Source organism: Saccopteryx bilineata, chromosome X, assembly GCF_036850765.1.
Source record: "Saccopteryx bilineata isolate mSacBil1 chromosome X, mSacBil1_pri_phased_curated, whole genome shotgun sequence".
Taxonomy (NCBI): Eukaryota; Metazoa; Chordata; class Mammalia; order Chiroptera; family Emballonuridae; genus Saccopteryx; species Saccopteryx bilineata.
The window spans coordinates 109,501,451-109,523,928 of NC_089502.1; the positions used below are offsets into that span (position 1 = coordinate 109,501,451).

Sequence of the window (22,478 nt, forward strand, 5' to 3'; positions counted from 1 at the left end):
CCCTCCACCAGTCCACTCTGCAGCTCACTGTTTTCCCTATATTATCTCTCTGGAAGGTCCTTATGCAGGAACCCGGCATTGGTCCACGGTCCCATCCTCCCTACTCCAGCACTGGGTCCAGGCTTGGTCCAGAGTCCTACTTGGGCTCAGTCAGTATTTTTGTGAGATGTTGTGAATCCGCTTCCCTATCACTATGTCAGCCACAGATGTGCTGAGCTGTGTCTTCAGGTGGGCCTGGGGGCTGAGGTCATTCCTTCCCACCCAGGTACCGTTCTGTCCGTCCCTGTCTCTCCCCGAAGCCACACCAGACAGAGACCAGGAGGCACGAGCACACTTTCCACGGGGAGTTTTTACTGAGGGACTGAGGGAGGCTCCTGGTCTGAGGGCTGAGACCCCCCACCCCCCCAGAAGGCACGCGGCGGTGGTGGGGTCTCCGTCTCGGGCAGGAGCTAGCTTTGCAGAGACAGCTTCCCTATCTGACCCCTCTTTGGCACTGAGCTGGGAACACTGGTGCCCAAACTGCTGGCAGCAATGTCCCTCCCGCCCTCCAGCTGGCTTGCCCCCCCCCGTGGCAGCTGGCAGTGTAGGCTGGTGGGGCAACAGGTTGGTTGGGGCTGGCTCAGAGGCTGGGCCACCTGTGGAAGGACGCAGCCCAGGCTGCCCCCTCTGCCAGGGCGGTGCTCACATTGGCAATGAGAAGGCTGCAAACAGGGATCCAATAAGTTAGCTTGTAGGGACTGAGAGGGAAAGGGACGATTACATTCTTATTATCACTTGCTAAGAAATGCTGTGCAATTCTTTCTCCCAAGAGCTCTTTGAGGCAACTAGAGGGGAGAAGGGGCGCAAACAAGGGGCCCTGTCTGGCTGTGGGCCCTGTCTGGCTGTTTTTCTGGCAGGAAGGGCATCCAGTGGAATGGGAGCCTTGGCGGCCACTAGGGTGGCGGCAATAGCATACCAGTGGTCGGCAAACCACGGCTCACGAGCCACACGCGGCTTTGGCCCCTTGAGTGTGGCTCTTCCACAAAACACCATGTGTGGACGCTACCTCGATAAGAAATGTACCTACCTATATAGTTTAAGTTTAAAAAATTTGGCTCTCAAAAGAAATTTCCATCGTTGTACTGTTGATATTTGGCTCTGCTGACTAATGAGTTTGCCGACCACTGGTAGACCACAAGGTCTCCAAGGGACTGAATGGAGGAAATAAGGGGGACTTCAGTCTGAGGAGGGCAGGACCCCACACACGCTGAGGCTCAGCATAGACTGTCTGGTGGTGTGAGCTGGGGTTCACCTCCTACCCGGTCTCCCTCCTCTCCTCAAAGAAAAGAAAGGACTCAGCCACCTTGCCCGAGGGCAGGGGCCTGAGGGTTGGGCACGCCCTTCTGTTGGCAGTTGTCTAGGCAGGGCAGGCCAGCACAGGGAGGCCTGGCGGAGGGAAAGCCATGCAGGGTGGAACTGTGGTGGAGCTGGGTGGTGGGGGAGCTGAGAGGCAGGCGCTGCTGTTTCCTTCATATGATCCGAGGGTTCGGGTGGGGGGTGTAGGGGCTGAGGGCCCAGAGCCATGACCATCTGTCAGGTGGCAGCACCCTGGAGGTCCCTGGGGCCTTGGCCCAGGATCTGGCAGAGCTCCTGGAGACGCCGCTGCATCTTGGGAATGCCCGCCAGCTGTTGCTCAAGCCGCTGCTTCTCCTCAGTCAAGCTCAGGCGTGTGGCAGAGTCCAGCTTCTCAAACTTCCAGCCGCCCTCCCCATCAAACTGTAGCAAGTGTGTGTGGTACTTCCTGGGCCAGGAGAGGGACAGGGACAGACATGCAGAGGCTGCTGAGCGGGAGATGCAAGCTGGGCCTAGCAGGGTCCTCTGCCCCTCTGATGGCAGCACCAATTCCTCCCCAGCTGCAAAGCCATGGGGATGTAGACTGTGAAAGGGGCACTCCCTCCCCTTGACTCCAGGCAGGAAGAATGGGACCTACCACAGGGAAGGTCGGTGGGTGATGGAAAGCAGAGCGATGCCTGCATCCTTGGCTGCCTGGAAGATCTTGCCTTCCACGTCGATGCTCACGGCGCTAGTACATTCATCCAGGAGGGCATACTTGGGCCTTGAGAGCAGGGGTGGGTGAATGAGGCTGTTGACCTGGTCTGGCCCCAACCTGCCCACCCCACTTGTGGCCCAATCCCTGCTGTGGCCTGGATGGGGCCTCCTAATGGTACTGCCTTCCCCCCTAAAGAGGCCTCCGGGAGCATGCATGCTGAGCCTCCACTCTGTCTCTGCCACTGGCTTAGAGAGCAACCAGTGTCCGAGGGAGCCCTAACACCTTGGACAGCCCACTCACTTGTGGTAGAACATGCGGGCCATGCCGATTCTCTGCTTCTCGCCCCCTGACAGGACGTCCTTCCAGTCACACACGGCCTCCCAACCTGGGCAGGGGACAAGGGGGCTCTGTTCAATTAAACAAGGGCTTAGGCACACTGGGTCTGGTGGACATGGTGGGAGGGGGCTGGGGAGTAAGTGACAGTGGACGATGGTAGCACATCTGACTCCAGAGAAGGTCAACTGCTGGCTACGTGTGTTCTGGGCACCTGCCTGTCTGTAGGTGGTACTGGTAGTCCAAAAGAAGTTGAGACCAGAATTGTGTTCCCTCTAAAAGAAGATACGTGGAAGTCCTAAACCCCCAGGACTTCAGAAGGTGACTACATCTAGACAAAGGGCCTTCACAGAGGTGATCAAGTTAAAGTGAGGTCACTAGGGTGGGCCCTGATTCAATATAATAGCTATCCTTATAAGAAGGGGACATTTGGACACAAAGATATACATAGAGGAAAGATGATGTGAAGAGACAGAGGGAGAAGATTATTATCTACAAGCCAAGGAGAGAGCCTGGGACAGATTTTCCTCATAGCCCTCAGAAGGAGTCAACCCTGCCTACACATTGATCTTGGACTTCTGGCTTCAGAGCTGGAGGCTAAACATTTTTGTTGCTTAAGCCACTCAGTCTCTGGTACTTGTTATGGTAGCCCCAGCAAACTCATACAGCACCGAACAGGGTACACATGAAGAGCCAGCCCCAGGAAGGCTTGGAGTAGTCTCTTCATAAGGCTTTTCACCTATAGGCACCAGGCCTTTGTATCACTGCCTCATGCCAGACCCACAGTAAGGCTCGGGCAGCTGCTTGAATGAGCTGGAATGTGGAAGATTCATCAGAAACGGCTTGTAACCTTCTACCAATCTGCCTTCCCACAGGACTAGAAGTTTTGGTAGTGCACACACTACCCTCAGAAAAGACTATTCCTGTCCTGGCTGGACACCTCAGTTGGTTAGAGCATCATTGTCCTGATACACCACAGCAGGTTTGATCCCTGGTCAGGGCACATACTTATGCACTCAGGAATCAACCAATGAATGCATAAGTAGGTGGAACAATAACAAAAAAGACTATACTTCTTAGCTTGTCTTGAAGAATACAACTATGTGACTGAATCCTGGCCAATAGAGTAAAAGTGTTACACATGTGGAAGCTTCTGGAATTTTCTTTAAAAGACAAATGACATATACCCTTTGCTCCTTCCCCCCACTTTCTCCAACCTATGGCCTGGGACATAATGTGACAGCTGGAACAGTTGGGAATGGAAGCCACACAGAGCCGGGCTGTCCCCACCAACTGTGGCCTGCCTTCCTTGGGACTTTTACGTCACAGTAAAATAAACTTATGAGTGATTTGAGCCACCGTGTGTGGGGGTCCTGTTATTCACAGCTAAATTCACTGCTAATCGGTTGCGATAGCTGATTTCAGAGTGCCTGGAGGATAAAGGGTGCACTTCCAGGCAGAACAAAAGAGGTCCAGCCAGGCCAAGATGGAGCTTGTGTAACCATGGCAACCAGGACTCTACCATCTGCAGCCCTCTTCCTGTGCAGGCCACAACGTCTGAGCAGAGTTTGCAGGAGTAATTTCTCTCTTTCCTTTTTTTTTCTTTTTTTAGTGAGACAGAGACAGATAGAGAAGGACAGATAGGGACAGACAGGAAGGGAGATGAGAAACATCAATTCTTTGTTGCAGTTCCTTAGTTGTTCATTGATTGCTTTCTCATATATGCCTTGATGGCGGGGGAGGGGAGGAGGGTTAAAGCAGAATGAATGATCCCTTGCTCAAGCTAGCAACCTTGGGCTCAACCAGCGACCACAGGGTCATGTCTATGATCCCACACTCAAGTCAGTGATCCTACGCTCAAGCCAGTGACCTCAGGGTTTTGAACCTGGGTCCTCTGTGTCCCAGTCCAATGCTCTATACACTGTGCCACCGTCAGGCACACAGTGTATAGGAGTGATTTCATTTAATGCTGGTGCTAAGGGAGAGACTAGTACCTGTCCCCTTCTACAGGTGGAGAGAGGCTCAAGACCAGAGGCAGATTTAACGGCGGGTGCACTGGGCATGCGCCCTGGGCCCTGACTTCTGAAGGACCCCACAAAACCACAACTTTACACTTTTTTCTAATGTAAGGGGCCCAATATTTTCTTCTGCGCCCGGGGCCTCAACTGACCTTAATCCGCTTCTACAGGCTAATGTGCTTGGTGCCCTGAGAACCCTGCCTAACAGGGAGAACTGATAGGAAGTGGGTGGCTCAGGCGGCCTGAGTGTACTAGGGAAGGGAGGCCAGGTTTGTAGGCAGAGGACTTCCACGGGGGTGCTCATCATCAGGTGAGATACTCACAACAGGCTCTGGGGCTGGGGGCAGGAGGGCAGTGGGGAGGGAGGGCCATGACAGGGAAGGAGGTCCTTGGAAAGCTTTAGGCAGGGAAGTTGTAGGTCAGTTTTACATTTCATCAAGAGGACAGACCTCGGGCCTGGCGCGCACCGGGCACCTGGAAGGAGCAAGCGCAGGCTGTCTGAGCACGGGGCCTAGAGGGGGGGAGGCAGGGGCAGAGGACAGACCTCAGGCCTGGTGCGTACTGGGCACCTGGAAGGAGCAAGCGCAGGCTGTCTGAGCACAGGGCCTAGAGGGGGGAGGCAGGGGCAGAGGACAGACCTCAGGCCTGGTGCACACTGGGCACCTGGAAGGAGCAAGCGCAGGCTGTCTGAGCACGGGGCCTAGAGGGGGGAGGCAGGGGCAGAGGTGGAGGGTACATCCAGTTTCCACCTTGAGCCTGGGAGGTGCCATCCCCTGGGAAGGAGAGGAGGGAGGGACAGGGTGGTGGCAAAGGAGGCACTGGTCAGTGGCTTACCCATTTTGACTAAAAATACCTGTTGTGCCTAGAGGTGAGGAGGAGAGGATAGAACCCAGAGCAGGGCTGAGCTGATTTTCTTTATTCTTTAAAGACTTTTTAAAAAATTGATTTTCAGGTAGAGAGAGAGAGAAAGAGAGAGAGAAGTGGGAGGCATCGACTCATAGTAGTTGCTTCCTATATGTGCCTTGACCAGGCAAGCCCAGGGTTTCGAACCAGTGACCTCAGTGTTCCAGGATGACGCTTTATCCACTGCGCCACCACAGGTCAGGCTGAGCTGGTTTCCTTGTGAAATCTGAGCGGCAGGTTCGCTTCCTGCCTCTGCCACTTAGGGGCAGCTTGACCTTGAGCAAAGACCTTAAGTCTTGGGCAGAGGCAGATTAAGGTCAGTTGAGGCCCCAGGCACAGAAGAAATTATTGGGTCCCTTGTCATTAGAAAAAAGTGTAAAGTTGGGGTTTTGTGAGGCCCTACAGAAGTCAGGGCTCAGGGCGCATGCCCGGTGTACCTGCCATTAAATCGCCTCTGGCCTCCTGGATGTTGGGAGCCAAGAGGGTGACGGGGCCTGGGGTGGTAGCCGGTGGCTGGCTGGCTGGCTCACTCCTTGGTGCTGAGAGCCGAGAGATCCCGCCCCCTTACCTCCTTCCCGCTGCAGGATGTGGTTCAGGTGCACAATGTCCAGGATGGCTTCCAGGTGCTGCTCCGAATAGCCCTTCCTTCGCATGTTCTCCACCGAGTCAGGGTAGATCACCTGGTCGCGCAAGGAGCCGACAGACATGTAGGGCCTGTGGGAAAGCTGCGTGTCCACCAATGGAGCCCTGGTGATGGCTGGTGTCTGTTTGGGCTCCGCCGTGAGCCCTGGCTGCCAGAGGTGAGGCCAACTAGAAGCCCACAGACCCCTGATGCAAAGTGCTCCAGGCAGCGCTCACAGCCATCTCTGCACACTGGGCCCACACACTCATTTGTGCACACCATACACTTTCCCTTTCCCTGCACACTTAGGCAGGCATGTGCACACAGACAGAGCGTCTGCACATGCTCACGTGGACACACATGCATACTGTATGCACAGACACATGCCCCCCACCCCATGCGGGGCTTATTCTGCCACAGCCATATGAATGGGTGCCCCCTCATGCATGCATACCACACAGCTGTGAAGTCACCAGGTAAGGGGGTGGGGGGCAAGTGGAGGTTCTCTAGCCCCTCTGGTTCTGGAGACAGCAAGCTCTGCCATGTCCTCAGTGTCTGGAGCCATAGGTGGGAAGGGCAGGGGCAGAGCTGGGGCCCCGGCTCCCTCCCTCTCCCCTGCACCACTCACCTCTGAGGGATGTAGAACATGCGCTGGGGTGGGGGCTTGTAGAGCACACCCCCATATGTGGGCCAGAGCCCGCCAAGGATCCGGAACAGAGAACTCTTGCCGCAGCCATTGGGGCCCGTGATGAGCAGGTGCATGCCATCTTCCACCTGTGGAGGCAATGCAATGTGATACCCAGGGGACCAGGGTCTCCTTCCTCTCACTGGCGCTTTGGACAGCTTCTGACAGCTACCTGTACCCAGGTGCATGCTGGGGCTGGGGTATAGGCCCTCTTGGTCTCTTGGAAAGGGATGGAAGGGCTTGGGCAATGAGGTCCAGCATCCAGAGCCCTAATTGAATGCACTTTGGGCTCCAGCCTGTCCCTTAAAGTCCCAATACATACCACAGAGTATAGGGTCAGCAGAAGGGCTTATGCTGCTACAACCATATGAATGAGCGCAAGCCCCAGATAGTCAACATCGCCCCCATGCCACTTCACCGGGAACCCAAGAGTTTTGGCCTCCCCAGCAGTACTGCTTTCCCTTTAGGAACTCCCCCAGGAAAGGTGCTTTCTTTAGAGTTCCAGGTAGACAGTAAACTCCAACTGCCCTCATGAACACTCGGGTGCTACGGAGATGCCGCTGTGACTCCAAGGCGCGCAGCATCAAGGGTCTCAGGCTCCCCAGTTGGCCAATCACATGATGCCCACTGGCTGGTGGAAAAAGGCTAGTCAAGCTGGGCGCTGGGAGGTGTGCGGGAAGGAGAGGTTCAGAGGGCAGGGAGACTGCTGTCCTTGGACCACCTACCAGCCTCTGAAGTCCTTGAAAGATCTTGTGAGCACAGCCCATGTGAGGCCTTCCCTGGTTTACCTGGGTCAGCACTAGGAGTTGAACTATGTCCCCCAAATTCATGTATTGGAGTAAGACCTCAGAATGTGATCTTATTTGCAAATAGCCTTTGCAGATGTAGTTAGTTCAATTTAGATGAGGTCATCCTGGAGTGTGATGACCTCTAATCCAATGTGACTGGTATCCTTATTTATAAAAAGGGGACATCTGTCCTGACCAGGCAGCAGTGCAGTGGATAGAGCATCAGACTGAGAAGCAGAGGACCCAGGTTCAAAACCCTGAGGTTGCTGGCATGAGAACGGACTCACAGCTTGAGCGTGGAGTCACTGGTTTAAGCGTGGGATCATAGACACGATTGCTGGCTCAGGCCCAAAGGTCACCGGCTTGAGCCCAAGGTCACTAGCTTGAGCAAGGGGTCACTTGGTCTACTGTAGGCCCCCCACCCCCCGGTCAAGGCATATATGAGAAAGCAATCAATGAACAACTAAGGTGATGAAACAAAGAATTGATGCTTCTCATCTCTCTCCCTTCCTGTCTGTCTGTCCCTATCTGTTCCTCTCTCTGACTCTCTGTCTTGGTCAAAAAAAAAAAAAAAAAAAAAGACGTGGACATTTGGACACAGAGCCATGAACACAGGGAGACTGCCATGTGAAGATGGAGGCTGAGACTGAAATGAATCCAGGGAACACTAATAACGGCCAGCAACCGCCAGAAGCTGGGATGATCCGGAGCGGATTCTCCCTCACTGCTCTCAGGAGACACCCTGGTTTGGATCTCTAGCCTCCAAAACTGGGAGAGACTCAACTTCCATTGTTTGAGTCCCTCATTTTGTGGCCCTTTGTTAGACCATAAATTCCCTTGGGTGGGACCTGGGCCTCCCCGCATCAGGGATGTATGAGGGCGAGGGCTCTTCTGGTGCCAGGCCCCGGGAGGCCTGGGAGGCCTGCCTTGGCTGTCAGCTGGTGCCATGGCTGCCTCCCTTGTCTCCTCTGCATCTTCCCCACTGTCCTTCTCACCTCGCCACCCAGCCCATCATGGCTGGGAACTGCTTCCTTTCCCCAACATCATCTCCCAGTCTCAGAGTCTATCTCCATGACCAGCTGTGTCAGGCCAGAGCTTATTATTTATTTATTTATTTTGAGAGAGAGAGAGAGAGAGAGAGAGAGAGAGCGCGCCAGAGCCAGAGGGAGAGAAATGAGAAGCATCAACTTGTAGTTGCATCACTTTAGCTGTTCATTGATTGCTTGTCATACGTGCCTTGACCAGAGGGCTCCACCTAAGCTAGTGACTTCTTGCTTAAGCCAGTGACTTCAGGCTTCAAGGCAGTGACATTTGGGCTCAAGTCAGCGATCATGGGATCATGTTGATGATCCCACACTCAAACTGGTGAGCCCGCAGTCAAGCTGGACGAGCCCACACTAGCGACCTTGGGATTTTGAACCTGGGACTTCAGCGTCCCAGGTCAATGCTCTATCCACTGTGCCACCACCAGTCAGGTCAGGCCAGAGCTCTTGCTCAGCCCCCAACCCCTTTCCACCCCAATCACCCCTTCCTTGCCTGGTCTTGCTTCCTACCCAGCTGAGCCCCTGCTCACCAGGGTTTCTGGTCTTGGCCTAGTCCGGCTTCCACCAGGCCTGAAAACCATTCACCTTGGATAAACCAGCCATCAGCAGCTTCCTCTATATCCCAAGAGTGACCATTGCAGGGGACGATGGGGGTCACACTACTGCCCTGTGCTGCTTGAAGTAATGACATGTTCCCAGCCCCCCCCCCCTCTCAACATATCAAGGAAAGGAGCCCCAGGCACTGCCGCTCCAATCATCGGCCACTTCCTGCCTGGCCACGGCTCCTGCTGAGCCGGCTTCTCCCTCCCATCCCTCCGCTGCCTTTCCTCTGCCTGCCTTAGGAGAGAGGCCTTCTCACTATGCTGTCCATTCACCTGGGAGCTCCTGGATGAAACTTCATCTCCCCTCAGGGATGGTGATCCCCTTCCCATGGCCCCTGCTGGACCCTGGGCAGCTGTCTAACTGGGGACCTTTTTAACACTTTAGGGGCCCCAAGAGTGGGGCTTCCCAGAGGGCAGGGGCCTGCCTGATGTACCTCTGATTTCCAGTGCCCAGCCTGGAACTCAGGAAATACTGGTTGAATAAATAATTCGAACAAATGACTCTCACTTACTTCCCTGCCCACCCCAACCCCACCCCCACCCTACCCCCACCCCCACCCCCAATAAGTCTCCCTTCACTCCATCACTTCCCACCAAATCCCTGGTTGGAGACACAGGTGACTGGTAGATATCAGCCACTTCCTTTCCACAGATGGCCTGGGTAGTGGCTGAGAGCCCCCCTGGCACACACATCTGCACTGGGGGCTTCTTGAAGCAGATGGGTGAGACCCCCAGCACAGGTCAGTGGAGAGCAAGCTATTCCACCACAGTTGCAGTTGAACCAGAGTCTGGGCTTCTGTGGGACTGGGGTGGGGTGTGGGTGGGGCTGGCGATGATAAGGCTAGGAACCTTCAGGTGCCGCTTGGCCAATCTTGGTAATCTCAGTCTCTTTTATCAGTTCTGTCTCCATTGCCCCATGAATAATAGGCAGAGACACGTTGGTCTTTCACCTTGACCTTAGCCCGCCTGCCACGTAGATCTTGGGGCAATAGCTACTGATAACATGGGCAGGCTGGCCAGGCTGGATGCCAAGGGCTGGGACTTGCAGATGCAGAAGGCCAGGCCCCGGCCCCATGGCTCAGGCCAGCCCAGGCCACTCAACCTACCCTGATGTTGAGGCTAGCCACCACCACCTCTCCTGTGGGTGTGATGATGGGGATGTTGTCACAAACAATCCCGTGTTCCACATCTATCACTTTGCCTGGAGAAAGAACACAAGGAAGCAACATCACTCCTTTTGCCTTCTGGTAGGTTCCACATGCTCCCTCCCCCCACCAGAATGCCAGTGTGTGGTCCAAGGTCCCTTGTAGGTACAGTGGATTTCCCTACCAGCAGACCTTCCCCTCCCCAGTATCTGGAACTGTGCTCTGGGTGGGGAGGGACAAAGCTGTTTCTATGGCCTCTGGAATCCAAGGCAGGGAGTCCAATCCTGCTCTGAAACCTCCCCCTCCTGGCACCATCTCAGTGGCAGCTCAAAAACACTGTGAGCCCTGGCCGGTTGGCTCAGCGGTAGAGTGTCAGCCTGGCGTGTGGGGGACCCGGGTTCGATTCCCGGCCAGGGTACATAGGAGAAGCGCCCATTTGCTTCTCTACCCCCACCCTCTCCTTCCTCTCTCTCTCTCTCTTCCCCTCCCGCAGCCAAGGCTCCATTGGAGCAAAGATGGCCCAGGCGCTGGGGATGGCTCCTTGGCCTCTGCCCCAGGTGCTAGAGTGGCTCTGGTCGCGGCAGAGCGGCACCCCGGAGGGGCAGAGCATCGCCCCCTGGTGGGCAGAGTGTCGCCCCTGGTGGGCGTGCCGGGTGGATCCCAGTCGGGCGCATGCGGGAGTCTGTCTGACTGTCTCTCCCTGTTTCCAGCTTCAGAAAAGTACAAAAAAAAAACCAAAAAAAAAACCCACTGTGGCCCCTCTTCCACAATATCCTGGTCCCTACTATAGCTTTTAACTGCGTCTTGCTGCTTGTATGGACAAGTGACTCCCTCCACTCAGGGACCACAGCCCCTTCTTTTGCAAAGAGAAATGCCCACCAGGGCACCTAGAAGGAACTGGGCAGAGAGTAGGCTGGTCCGTGGTGACTCCTGGGAAGGAAGGCTATGGGAGCCACAGCTCACCCAGCAAGCCCTCCTTGGGGGCACAGCTTGAAGATCCTGCCGTTTGGGTGGCAGTGGTGGGTGGGCAGGGACAAGTGGGGACTCTCTAGGAGGGTACCCTTACCTCGGATCTGCAGGGGCCCCTCCACACGGACACCAGACCTGACCACAGCCCCGGACCCAGCCTGAGAATCCTCTGGCTCCCCAGGCCTCTTGAAACGGCTGTGCTGGACATCTTCAAATACCTGGAACATCTCGTGTACCCGGGCTGTGTAGCCAGCCAGCTCTGTCACCTGTGGGAAGGGTGACCCTGGCTCAGCCCCTGCCACCTACGAGTGGGATGGAGGGCATGGCAGGGGCAGATTCGCAGGGGAGGAATACCTCTTTGTAGGACGACATGATCCGCTCAATGGCATCTGCAGCAGCTGTGAGGAGGTTTCGGGCAATGGTGAAGGCTTCTGTACGTTCGCTCACCAGCTCTTCCTCCTTCATCTCCAAGGCTGCCTTCTTCACAGCTTCTGAATCTGTGGAGCCCAGTGAAGGGAGGGGGTGGGGACAGTGGGAAATCAAACCTGACCCACTTGGGGGGGGGAATGAATCTCTCTAGCAAATGGTGCTGGGACAAACGGTATCCACATGCAAGAGAATGACCCCTACCTCACACCACACACAAAAACTAACTCAAAGGGAGCACTGACTTGCATGTAAGAGCTAAGACTACAAAGCTCTTAGAAGAGGGCAAGGGCAAATCTTCGTGACCTGGAATTAGGTATAGCTCCTTAAACATGACACCAAGTGTGCAAGCAACAAAATAAAAACAGATAGGTGATCTTTACCAGAATTTAAAACTTTGGGGCACCAAAGAAAACCATCAAGAAAGTGAAAAGACAACTTATAGATTGGGAGAAAATATCTGCAAGTCATATAATCTGATAAGGGTCTAGTATCCACAATATATAAAGAACTTCTTCAATTCAACAACAAAGAGACAAACAACCTAATTAAAGAATAGGCAAGCTATCTCAACAGACATTTCTATTGTATATCTGAGATACACAGATAGCCAGTAAGCTCATGAAAAGATGTTCAACGTCACTAGTCATCAGGGAAATGCAAATTAAAACCACAATAAGATTCCACTCATACCCACTAGGACTGTAATTAAAGAGATAACAAGTGTTGGTGAGGAAGCGGAGAAGTTGGAGCCCTCATATACTGCTGATACAAATGATCCTGGCACCATTTTCACAATAGCCAAAACGTGAAAACAATCCAAACTGTCCACAGATGAATGACCAGATAAAGAAATTGTGGTACATACAGACAATAGAATATTATTCAGCCACCAACAGGAAGGAAGCACTGATTCATCCTACAACGTGGGTGAACTTCGCAAATATTTTCCTGAGTGAAAAAAGCCACAAAGGGCCACATATTGTGTGACTCCATAATAGGCAAGTCTGTAACGATGCAAAGATTAGTGTGGGTGTCAGGAGCTGGGCTTGGGGTGGGGAGTGACTGCTAACGGGTCCAGGCTTTATTTTTGGGGTGATGACAATGTTCTGGACTTTTATGCTGGTGACAAGTTGCCCAACTTTATGAATATATTAAAACCCACTGAATCGAATATTTTAAAAGGCTGAACTATATGGTATGTTAGTTACATCTCAATAATGTGGATAAAAAAAAAAAATGAACCACCAGGCATTTGGCTTTCTTTCTTGGAAGACCCAGCTCCTTCTCCCTCGATTGCTCTTGTCCCGTGTCCTGTACTATTCACAGCAGCCCCTCCGGGGACACACCTGCACCTCATCCCCTCTGGCCCCGAGCCTCTCCTGTATGACTATTCCCTTTCGGACCTCCACTACTGGCCCATTTCCCCCTTCCCTCCTCCTGTGGCCTCCACGAGCGTGGCTATCCTAAATGCCCTGACCTATCCTTGGAGCCTGCTCCTGTTTTGACTTGCTTTGCTGTCTCAGTCTAGAACCCCTGGTTGCCCATTTCAACCCTCTCTTGTCAATTGCCTTGACTTCCTTAACTTTTTTTGTTGTTGCGACACCTTAGTTGTCTATTGATTGCTTTCTCATATGTGCCTTGACCGTGGGGCTACAGCAGACCGAGTGACCCCTTGCTCGAGCCAGCGACCTTGGGTCCAAGCTGGTGAGCTTTGCTCAAACCAGATGAGCCTGCGCTCAAGCTGGCGATCTCGGGGTCTCGAACCTGGGTCTTTTGCATCCCAGTCCGACGCTCTATCCACTGCACCACTGCCTGGTCAAGCTAACTTTTTTTTTTAAGATTTTATTTATTGATTTTAGATAGAGGAGAGAGAGAAAAGAAGGGTGGTAGAGGAGCGGGAAGCATCAACTCGTAGTTGTTGCTTCTCATACGTGCCTTGACCAGGCAAGCCCAGGGTTTCGAACGGGCGACTTGAGCACTCTAGGTCAATGCTTTACCCACTGCGCCACCACAGGTCAGGCTTGACTTCCATAACTCTTGGGAAATCCAGAGAAGCAGGGTTTTTACACAAGGAATGTTCTAGAAATGGTGATGATGAGGAAGTGGAATGCTGACTCTGAGGGTATTGGGTGTGGATGAGTGAGGAGCACACACTGGGGCTATCCAGGGGCTCCTGAGGCGAAAGCAGTGGGACAGAGTCTACCCAGGGGCGCATGCTGATCAGAGGGGGAGAAGCCTCAGGGCTATGTGGACGGGGTGGGGCAGGAAGTCATCTCAGGGAAGATGGTCTCCAGAGCAGCAAGGGTGCAGTGCGGGGTAGAAAGGGGACTTGATGGCTGGCTAGAGTACCTTATATCACCTTCTGGGGCCTGGCCCAGGACTCTAGGGAACTGGGTGGGGAAGGGAGTCATTAATCCTGACAGTCTAAGGTCCTGAGCCTTCCTTCCCACTGTGTCCCTAGGGACACAGCCTCCAACAGAAAGGAGGACACAAGCCCTCCTCCCAGGATGTCCTAAGAGCTAGACACTGACTGTGCATAAAGTGAAAGGGTCTGTAGGTGCCTGGCAACAGCTGGCCCTCCCTGGAGATGGAGAAACTGTCTTCGGGCAACTAAGACCGGGGCCCCAGAGCAGGATATCCAGCAGCTGTCCATGACGAGGCTGCCCCTCCCCTAAGCCCTCCAGCTTCGCAGGGCCAGCAGGCAAGTAGGGCAAAGGCATCGAAATCTTCCCCAGTTGATAAATGCCTGCATTCTTCCACTGGCCCCCAGTGCTCTGGAGCAGGGACAAAATAGATAAAAATCCCTGCCCTCATTGACCTCTCAGTCTAAAGGGGCAGAGAGACTATAAATAAGATAGATAAATGGAATAGATACTGTGTTCAGTGCTTAGGAGAGCAAGGAGGTGGGGAAAGGGAGGAGAGAGGCGGAGTGATAGGCAGGGCAGGCCTAATCTAGAAAGTGCCTGTAAGCAAAAGTCTGACAGAAGGAGGGCAGGACCTCAGAGGAAAGAGTATTCCTGGCAGCAGGAGCAGCATGTGCAAAGGCCCTGAGGCAGAAGCCTGCCTAGTGTTTTGAGGGAATAACAAGGAGGCCAGTAAGATGAAAGGACAGAATTTCACATTTTCACAGGCGACTGACTATAAAAGCATGAAGCTGGGGCTCCTGCTTCTTAAATTACTCATGAATCCTGGCACAAAAAAGGATGCAAAAAGTCCTAGGCCTTCAGAGGAGGGAGAGGCCTCAGGTACCAGGCAGGCCAAACTGTACCCAGTACTGGGGCAGAAGGAAGTTGCAGCAGGCATTTTCTCACAGAAACCATAGACCTCTTTCTTCATGGGCCTGTCCCTATGCTCTGGACCAGGTATGCTGACTAGGTCTGGCACCTGTGGCTAAATCAGGGCCAGTCTTTATGTAGGCCCATTGGTGGAAAGTAACTGTCCCCCTCCAATTAGATCCTTCCTCTTGGGGGCCACCAGAGAGGGACAGATGGTTGAAGGTATGGAAGTCCCAAGATAATAGGGAGAGAATCAGAGACACTAATGAAACAAGTCAGGCTCTTTCTACATATAACTGAAAACCCTCTTACTACAACACTGCATGAAATAGAACACCTTTGAAAGCAGAGCTTAGCTTGTAGAAAAGCAAGGCAAATTCCCAGGAGCCTGCAGAGAAGCCAGCAGCCAGGTGCACCAGTGAAATCCCTAGAGACTTAGAGGACAGTCGTATAGCCAGAACTCTAGGTGCAGGGAACAAAAGGTCACCTCTAAGAATGGGAAATTATGTGTCTGGGGTTCAAGTGAATACTACCTCCAAGTTCAGGAACCCCTTTTCCTCAAAGTGAACATGAAAATAACCGCCAAGTGGTTAATTATCAGGAGTGCTTGGCCAAAACAAAGGCAGATATGCACTGGGGAACTGCATCCTCCTGTTAGGCCACAAAGGGTTCCTAGGAAAGTCTGGTCACAAAACACACAAGGAAAGAATCTACCATGAGTGAAGACTGGCAGATGGAAGAACAAGCTGGCTTAGACCCCCACAGGTTCATTCAACCCAATGGCAGGATAGAGACTGTGGAATAAGTATGATTAGTATGATACACAGCATAAAAGGAACAGTCAAAAGATGAGAAAACCAGACATTTGCCAAAACAATTAGAAATTTCTACTTGAAAATGAGAATTTCTATTTTCAAATTTCTATTTGAAAGAGAATCAAATAGAACTTTACAGAAATAGTCACTGAAGTTTTTTTTTGTTTTTGTTTTTTTTGACAGAGTCAGAGAGAGGGACAGATAGGGACAGACAGGAAGAGAGAGATGAGAAGCATCAATTCTTTGTTGCAGCTCTTTAGTTGTTCATTGATTGCTTTCTCATATGTGCCTTGACCGGGGGGCTCCAGCAGAGCCAGTGACCCCTTGCTTAAGCCAGCGACTGTGGGGTCATGTCTATGATCCCACACTCAAGCCAGTGACCCCGTACTCAAGCTGGTGAGCCCGCGCTCAAGCCAGCGACCTCGGGGTCTCGAACCTAGGTCCTCCGCGTCCCAGTCGGATGCTCTATCCACTGCACCACCGCCTGGTCAGGCCTCACTGAAATTTTTAAAAAATTCAAAGTAGACTCAGCTGAAGAGAAAACTGGCAAATGAATGAGCGGGACTATCTGAAGAAATCTCCCAGTACTCAGCACAGATAGTGCTAGATGGCAAATAGTGAAAAGAGGGGAAGAGCCACAGAGAGAGTGAGAAGTCCAGCAGGAGTTCCAGAAGGAATGAGGAAAAGAACAAGAGTGAGTTGATATTTCAAAAGATAACAGCTGAGAATTTTCCCACACAATTAAAAAGATCTGAATATTTAAAGGTCGTACAACAAATCTCAAGCAGGATAAACAGAAACCCACAGGTTAACGCTTCCAAGAGAAAGAGCAGAATACCAGAGAAGGAAAAGTCTAAAAGCAAGCAGAGAGACAATGCAGGCAGCTGAGGGGAGCTAAGCTGAAAACAGATTTTCCAGCAGAGATAATGGAATATTGTCAATGGGCTGAGAGCAAATAGCTATCTGCCTGGGCTCCCACACCCGGCTACTCTTTAGTTTGGGGAAAGGGTAAAATAAAGACATTTTCAGACAAAATAATCATGAGTGCCCACGATGAAAGCCTTGCAGAAAGAACTTCTAAGAGATGTCTATCTGGAGGAAGGTAGCTAGGCTGCTGAAAAGAACTGGTGAGCAGAGAAATTGGTAAACATGGGGATGAATTTAAACATGCATTGGCCCAATAAAGCAAATAGCTGAGTGTAAAAACACAGGAAAGCAAACGTGACACTGGGCTATATCACCATGTTAGCTGGGGCTAGTCCTGTGTTAAAGTGTTTTAAGGGCTAAGAGGAGGAGGAGCCACGGATTAACCTAGCCCAACAATTTTCAACCTTGTTTATCACGTGGCACACATAAACTAATTACTAAAATTCTGTAGCACAACAAAAAAATACTATACTTTTTGCCCATCTGACAACAAATAGGTATAATTTTGATTCATTCATACCAGACAGCTATTATTGTGCTGGCTGTTGTTTTTTTTTATTTGATAATCTAAGGGAAAAGAGGTCAATGCCCCTGACTAAATAGTCAGGTATTGCATGTTTTTAAAAAAATTCTTGTGGCACAACAGCGTGCTGTGACACATTGGTTGAAAATTGCTGATCTAGACTGTTCCCATGCGCACTCAAGTTAACCTTTCGAAAGGGCAACCACGAAAAGACCGCAAATAGAATGAATATATTGCAAACCAGTAGAGGAACAAAATGATGATCCTAATGATCGACTGCTAAAGTAAAAGGCAAAATAGGCTTTCCAATTCCCCCAGGCCTCAGGGCAGAAGTCTCTTAGCCTCTGCAACCTGCCAGAGTTGTTTGAGGCCTGGGCAAGCCAAGGCCCAGGGATGAAGGGGCTTGCTCAAGGTTACTTCCCCATCCTCCCACCTTTGAGTCACAGTTGGGCCGAGGACAGGCACAGCTGGGTGAGGGTGCATGTATCTAGTGAGGGGACATGTGATGTTCCTGAGTGGCAGTCGCAGGGCTCAGCTGAGTGGTACCAAGAAGCGTGAGATGCTGTAAAAAGCAGACTCATGCCGAGTGGAAGGCAGCAAGGGAGAGTGTGGCTTGTGGTGATCTCCAGGAAGCCAGCCGGGCCTCAAGGCCTCAGCAGTGGAAGGGGGCAGATGGGCTGGCTGAGCACTGAGACCTCTGGAGCCTAACGCCCAGTGGTCCAGGAGGACGGGGCCCCCTGGGAGTGCTGACTCTCACCTGACTCTGAGTAGCCAGTGGCAGTGATTATGGGGACGGCCACCATGAGCAGGCCTGAGGCGCTCCACACATACTTCATGAGGAACTGCTCCAGCATGACATACCACAGGCGCTCTAGCAGGATGAGGTTGATCTGCGAAGCCAGGGCCTTGTAGGAGTGCTGCAGCAGGGCCAGCTCCACCTGCCGGAGGGGGTGACAGAGAGAGCCTGAGAGGCCTTGTGGTAACTAACACAGGGGTGACAGCAAGAGGCCCCCAGTGCCAAGTACACACACTCCATGCCATCTGATGGCTGGGACAAGGTTGAGAGCTGGGGGTGGGGCAACTGGGCCACGTGTACAGTGGAAAGGTCTCACTCAGGGCCATGGGCAGTATGGGATTGTCTGATGTCAGGGCACTGGGGTACAGTGGTGGTGAAGAAGGGACTCATGACCCCACCGGCAGAGGCCCATTTCGGTCCCCTCTTTCCACTACCTCCCTGGTTGAGAAGCTCATCGTGCCCTTTCTTTTGCCCTGGGCAGCTTTGGGACCTAGGCCAAGGGCAGCCACCTTGCCTGTTTCTTTGGGCAAGTACTGGGGGACTAACGCCAACTCAACAAAGTACAAGGAAACAAGAAACAGTACTTCATTTGGAAGAACTTGGTTCAACAGTCTACTTAGGCCTACTTAGGCCCTGCCTCCTGCTACCTTCCCCAGGGATCCTCTGGGTGAGAAACTTGCGCTGCATTCTCCCACTGAAACCCGGATGGCATGCTCCTAAGTGAGTCCTGCAGGCCTCGCCCCTAATGGACACTCTTGCCCCTGAACGTGAATTTTGTGCCTTGGGCCAGCTGAGGGCTCGAGTAGGGTGGGCTCCTCTGCCCTCCCATCTCCGCCCTCTTCCTGCACTGGCCATCACCTGCCATCTCAGAATGGGTAAAGGCCTGGAGAAGAGAGAACGGGAAAGGGAGTGCGAGAGAAAGAGGCTCTCCCATAGCAGCAGCATCCAGATAGGTGAGGGGCTGCAGGTGTCAGGAAGCGGTCACGGCAAGGTGGTTATTGGGTCATGGATTTCTTGGCTCAGTACAGGAGTGTGCATCCCAGCCCTGCCTTCCTACCACTGACTGACAACAGCTGTCCAGCCTGGCATCACTTCCCTTGCCAAGGGCATCTGACTCTCCATATGATTCCCACCACATGCCATTTCACCGGTATTCTCATTTCCATTATAGAGTAGGACACTACAGAAGCCTAGAGAGGCAGTGACCTGCACAAGCTCACACAGCCTGAAGGCAGCAAGACGTGTGGAATTTGCACTATGCTGGCAGAGCCATAAGAAGAACTGGATTTTTGTAAATGATGTTTTGACTTATTAAGAAAAGTTTACTTAAAAAAAAAAGAAAGGTTTACTTTGCTCTCAAGCCAACAAGAGGTTGTGTGTGTATATGTGTGTGTGTGTGTATGTATACGTATGTCTAAATAACCCTCCTCAGTGAAATCTCAGTAAGAAGAGAATATTCTGTTGTCTGCCTGCCAGCCAGCCAGTCACCTTTGCTCTAACATGTTAGTCTGAGCCTGGGCCAGTGTCCACGGGGACACCAGCCAGTGGAACTGGGGTGAGCCACATGCCTGCACATTAAGGAAAATCAACCCACCCATGGGGGCCTGTCACCCCACACTGTTTTCCAGCCCTTTGGTAGAGGCCTAAAGAGACAGACTCTGGATGCACATCACCTACCTCCAACCCCCATCGAACCCTCCTGGCCAACATGCTACTTCCTGAAGCCCAGAGGAAGTCCTTCAAAGAGCCAGTGATCTCTCTTCAGCCCTCACCATACAGGTCCTCTGCATCCTGTGGTTCCGCCTCAAGCCCAATCTCCTGTTCATGAAGTAAGCATGCCTCCTCTGAGCACCCTGGCAATCCTCGTGCTGGGAGCTGGCAGGAGTGTCAGCTGGGGCTGACAATGTAGCTGCAGGTAATGTGCCAAGCACCTCACCCAAGAGCACGGCTGCCTGCCAAAGCCCTATAGCCCAGCGTGAGCAAGAGGACGTGATGGGGTTGTGGCTGCAGGCTAGGCGCTCTTCTCCTAATCTGGAGCCTGGTGAACAGCCAGTGAGACAAGGTCCAGAAGCAAGAGGCCACCTGACCCAGGGAGAACACATAGGCCTTCAGGAGGTGGTGCCATTGTACCCCTCCTCGGAGAAGTACTTGGAAATGAAACTAGAGCTGCAGGGAGCAGGCGAGCAAGGCTGGAGGAAGCTGCAACCCCAGGCAGGGGGAAGGGGAGGGGCAGGGGCAAGATAAAGGGAGCGTTGGCCTGGAGTAACCTTTCCCAGTGCCAAACTCAGGGCCAGGGCCGCCCCTGCCCCAGCCCACTAGGGAGCTGAGCCCCAGGACACAGGCGGAAGGAGAGCACACAAGAGTGGGGAGGGTGGGGGGTGGAGCAGGGTGGCCACTGAGCGGGCAGGAAGTGCGTCCCGCTGAGTTGGTGGCTGGGGCCCAGCATCCCTGGCTCAGGGCCTCAGGGAGGTGGCACAGCCGGCACCCAGGCCGGCCCTAGAGCTCAGGCGAAGCCACTGACCTGGACTGTGGAGCGCTGACACTTCTGTGGCTGCTGCTCTGGGTGCTGCTCATTAACCTCCGCTTGGGCTGAGTCATGCTCATAATGCCTGCCTGCCTGGCCGGCCAGCTAGGCTGGACGCAGGCCTTCAAAAGGCCCTGGGGCCCATGAGGGGCCAGGCAGCCGGCCACCTCCCACCATCCACCGTCCCTATTCCCGAACAGCAGGAGCCTCGTCCCATCTGACTGCAGGAATGGGCCAGGAGCTCTAGCATCTCAAACCAGAGGATCCGCAACTCCAAGCAGCTGCAAGGCCAGGACAGCTTTACTGAGAGGAAGCAGAAGTGGCCTGAAGCATGCAGGCAGCCAGCCCAAGGCAGTCCCCACCCAGCCTTCCTGCTTCTCCATTTCTGTGCCTAAGTCTGGGCTGCCCAAGGCCCTGGCTGTCCCCAGTCTCCTTCTCCTGTGGCTGCCCACACTTCTGGCATCAACCCCAGCCAGCCCTGGGCTCTCCCCACCATTCACAGTTGCCTGCCCTGGGCCTCCCAGCCACATGATTTTCTCTATGCTCAGCACCCCAACCTGCCCCACCTCATGGCCCCCATAGAAGGCGATCTCCTCTGAGTTGGCCACCACCCGAGAGTGCATGTAGCGCAGCTCGCCCTTCCGTCGCGCCTCCTCTGCCACCAGCTCCCCAAACTTGGGTGAGAAGGCTCGCAACACATTAGCTGTGAGAAACACCACGAGGCCAGCAATGGCTGATGGCCAGGCTGTGCCGGCCCCACGGGAGCGGGCTGTTTGAAGCAGGGTGTAGGCGGTCACAGCCACATCCAGGAGTGGCTTGGTCAAGTTGGAGTAGAGGTGGGCCACAGAAGCAGCAAAAGCCACCACATCCTCCGTCAGGGACTGGTCAGGGTTGCGAAGCCGTCCATCCATGTTGCTGACTCTGTAGTAGGTCTGCTGAGAGAAGTAGAGGCTGTAGGCATGGGCCACTAGACGGCTTCGGAAAGACAGGGCCAGCTGGCCCTCCAGGTAGCGGATAGCACTGTTGATGAAGGTGGCAGGGAGGGCGATGAGGAGCCATTGCAGGAGCTGCCAACCAAAGGCCTGGGGGTCCTTGCGCACGATGCAGCGGGCCAGCCGTCCGTCCAGGCGGGCCACATATACTGACAGGAAAGTCCGGCTTACCAGGGCAGCTGAGTGCAGCGCCAGCACCCCTGTCTCCCGGCACAGGATCCTGGGGAAGAGCAGCCTCAGGAGCCACAAGAGTCGCTGCAAGAATACCCGGTTCACACCAGTCTTGACCGCTGTGGCCGAAGTGGCCCCGGAGGCCTCCTGCGTGGTCTCCCTTGCAGGCACTTGAGGGCTTCTGGCTGGAGCTAGGCACTGCCGCACCAGGGGGTAGATTTTGTGGGCTCCATAGGCCGTGAGGGCCAGTATCACAGCTGTGCGCTTCAGTGTGGTCACCCGCGAGGGCCGGGGGGTGGAGAGCACCGGCATGTCACCTGGGCTGGATGCACAGGGCTGGGACTGGTGTCTTAGCCAGCAGTCGAGGCAGGTGGCTGGAAGGATTGTTGTTCTGACCCCCGATCGTTGTCTAGGCAACTGGAAACCTTGCTATGGTCCCTGAGACTGTTGCTCTAGGCCACTGGGGCGGTGCTGGGGCCCCTGGTGCGGTAAGCTGGGGTCCCTCCAGGGTCACGGCCTCTTCAGGCAGCGGAGGTGGAGGTACTTAACAGTTTCCTAGCCCCTGGGGTCAGAACCTTGAGAGGGCTCTAACACACGGGGCGTCTCTTCCTCTCCACCGCCTCCACCTTCTCCTCCTACCCTGGTGGCGCCCCTCCCCGGGGCACCAGGCGCGTCCGTCTTCTCCACAGCCTGGCTGAAGCGACAGTGACTCCACCACCCGCCCAGAATCCCCACCCACCCACCCCTTCCCTGGGGCGAGTCGGGGGAAGGGGAGGAGGCGAAGGAGGGGCGGGAGGCGGAGGAGGGGCGGGTGGCGGAGGAGGGGCGAGAGGCGGAGTCCGGAGCACTGCGCCCCACCCTGTTCTCGCCCCACGGTCGGACCCCGCCC

At 53.9% G+C, this 22,478-nt stretch overlaps 1 protein-coding gene across 2 annotated transcripts; it reads right to left on the reverse strand.

Annotated features, from left to right (window-relative positions):
• Nucleotides 1-329: 329 nt before the first annotated feature.
• On the reverse strand, nt 330-22,309 carry ABCD1 (ATP binding cassette subfamily D member 1). 2 transcript variants are annotated; one of them, XM_066248649.1, is made up of 10 exons: nt 20,993-22,309; nt 17,864-18,044; nt 11,492-11,634; nt 11,235-11,403; nt 10,130-10,224; nt 6,534-6,679; nt 5,852-5,997; nt 2,330-2,414; nt 1,970-2,095; nt 330-1,780 (listed from the first exon to the last, which is right to left on the reverse strand). In XM_066248649.1, the coding sequence occupies exons 1-10, from the start codon at nt 21,899-21,901 to the stop codon at nt 1,573-1,575; spliced, it is 2,208 nt and encodes a 735-aa protein (XP_066104746.1). In that variant the 5' UTR covers nt 21,902-22,309; the 3' UTR covers nt 330-1,572. The 2 variants fall into 2 exon arrangements, with proteins under 2 accessions (XP_066104746.1, XP_066104748.1); XM_066248651.1 differs by lacking the exon at nt 20,993-22,309 and adding an exon at nt 19,580-19,872.
• Between the last annotated feature and the right edge of the window lie 169 nt (nt 22,310-22,478).

What these genes read in the sequence shown, in the direction of transcription:
- ABCD1 (XM_066248649.1), bottom strand. Translation starts at nt 21,901, where the DNA reads ATGCCGGTGCTCTCCACCCCCCGGCCCTCGCGGGTGACCACACTGAAG. An exon ending in TGGCTAGCCTCAACATCAGG is followed by an intron (nt 6,680 to 10,129) that starts GTAGGTTGAGTG and finishes TTGCCTCCACAG; the next exon opens with GTGGAAGATGGCATGCACCT. An exon ending in ACCCACCGACCTTCCCTGTG is followed by an intron (nt 1,781 to 1,969) that starts GTAGGTCCCATT and finishes CTCCTGGCCCAG; the next exon opens with GAAGTACCACACACACTTGC.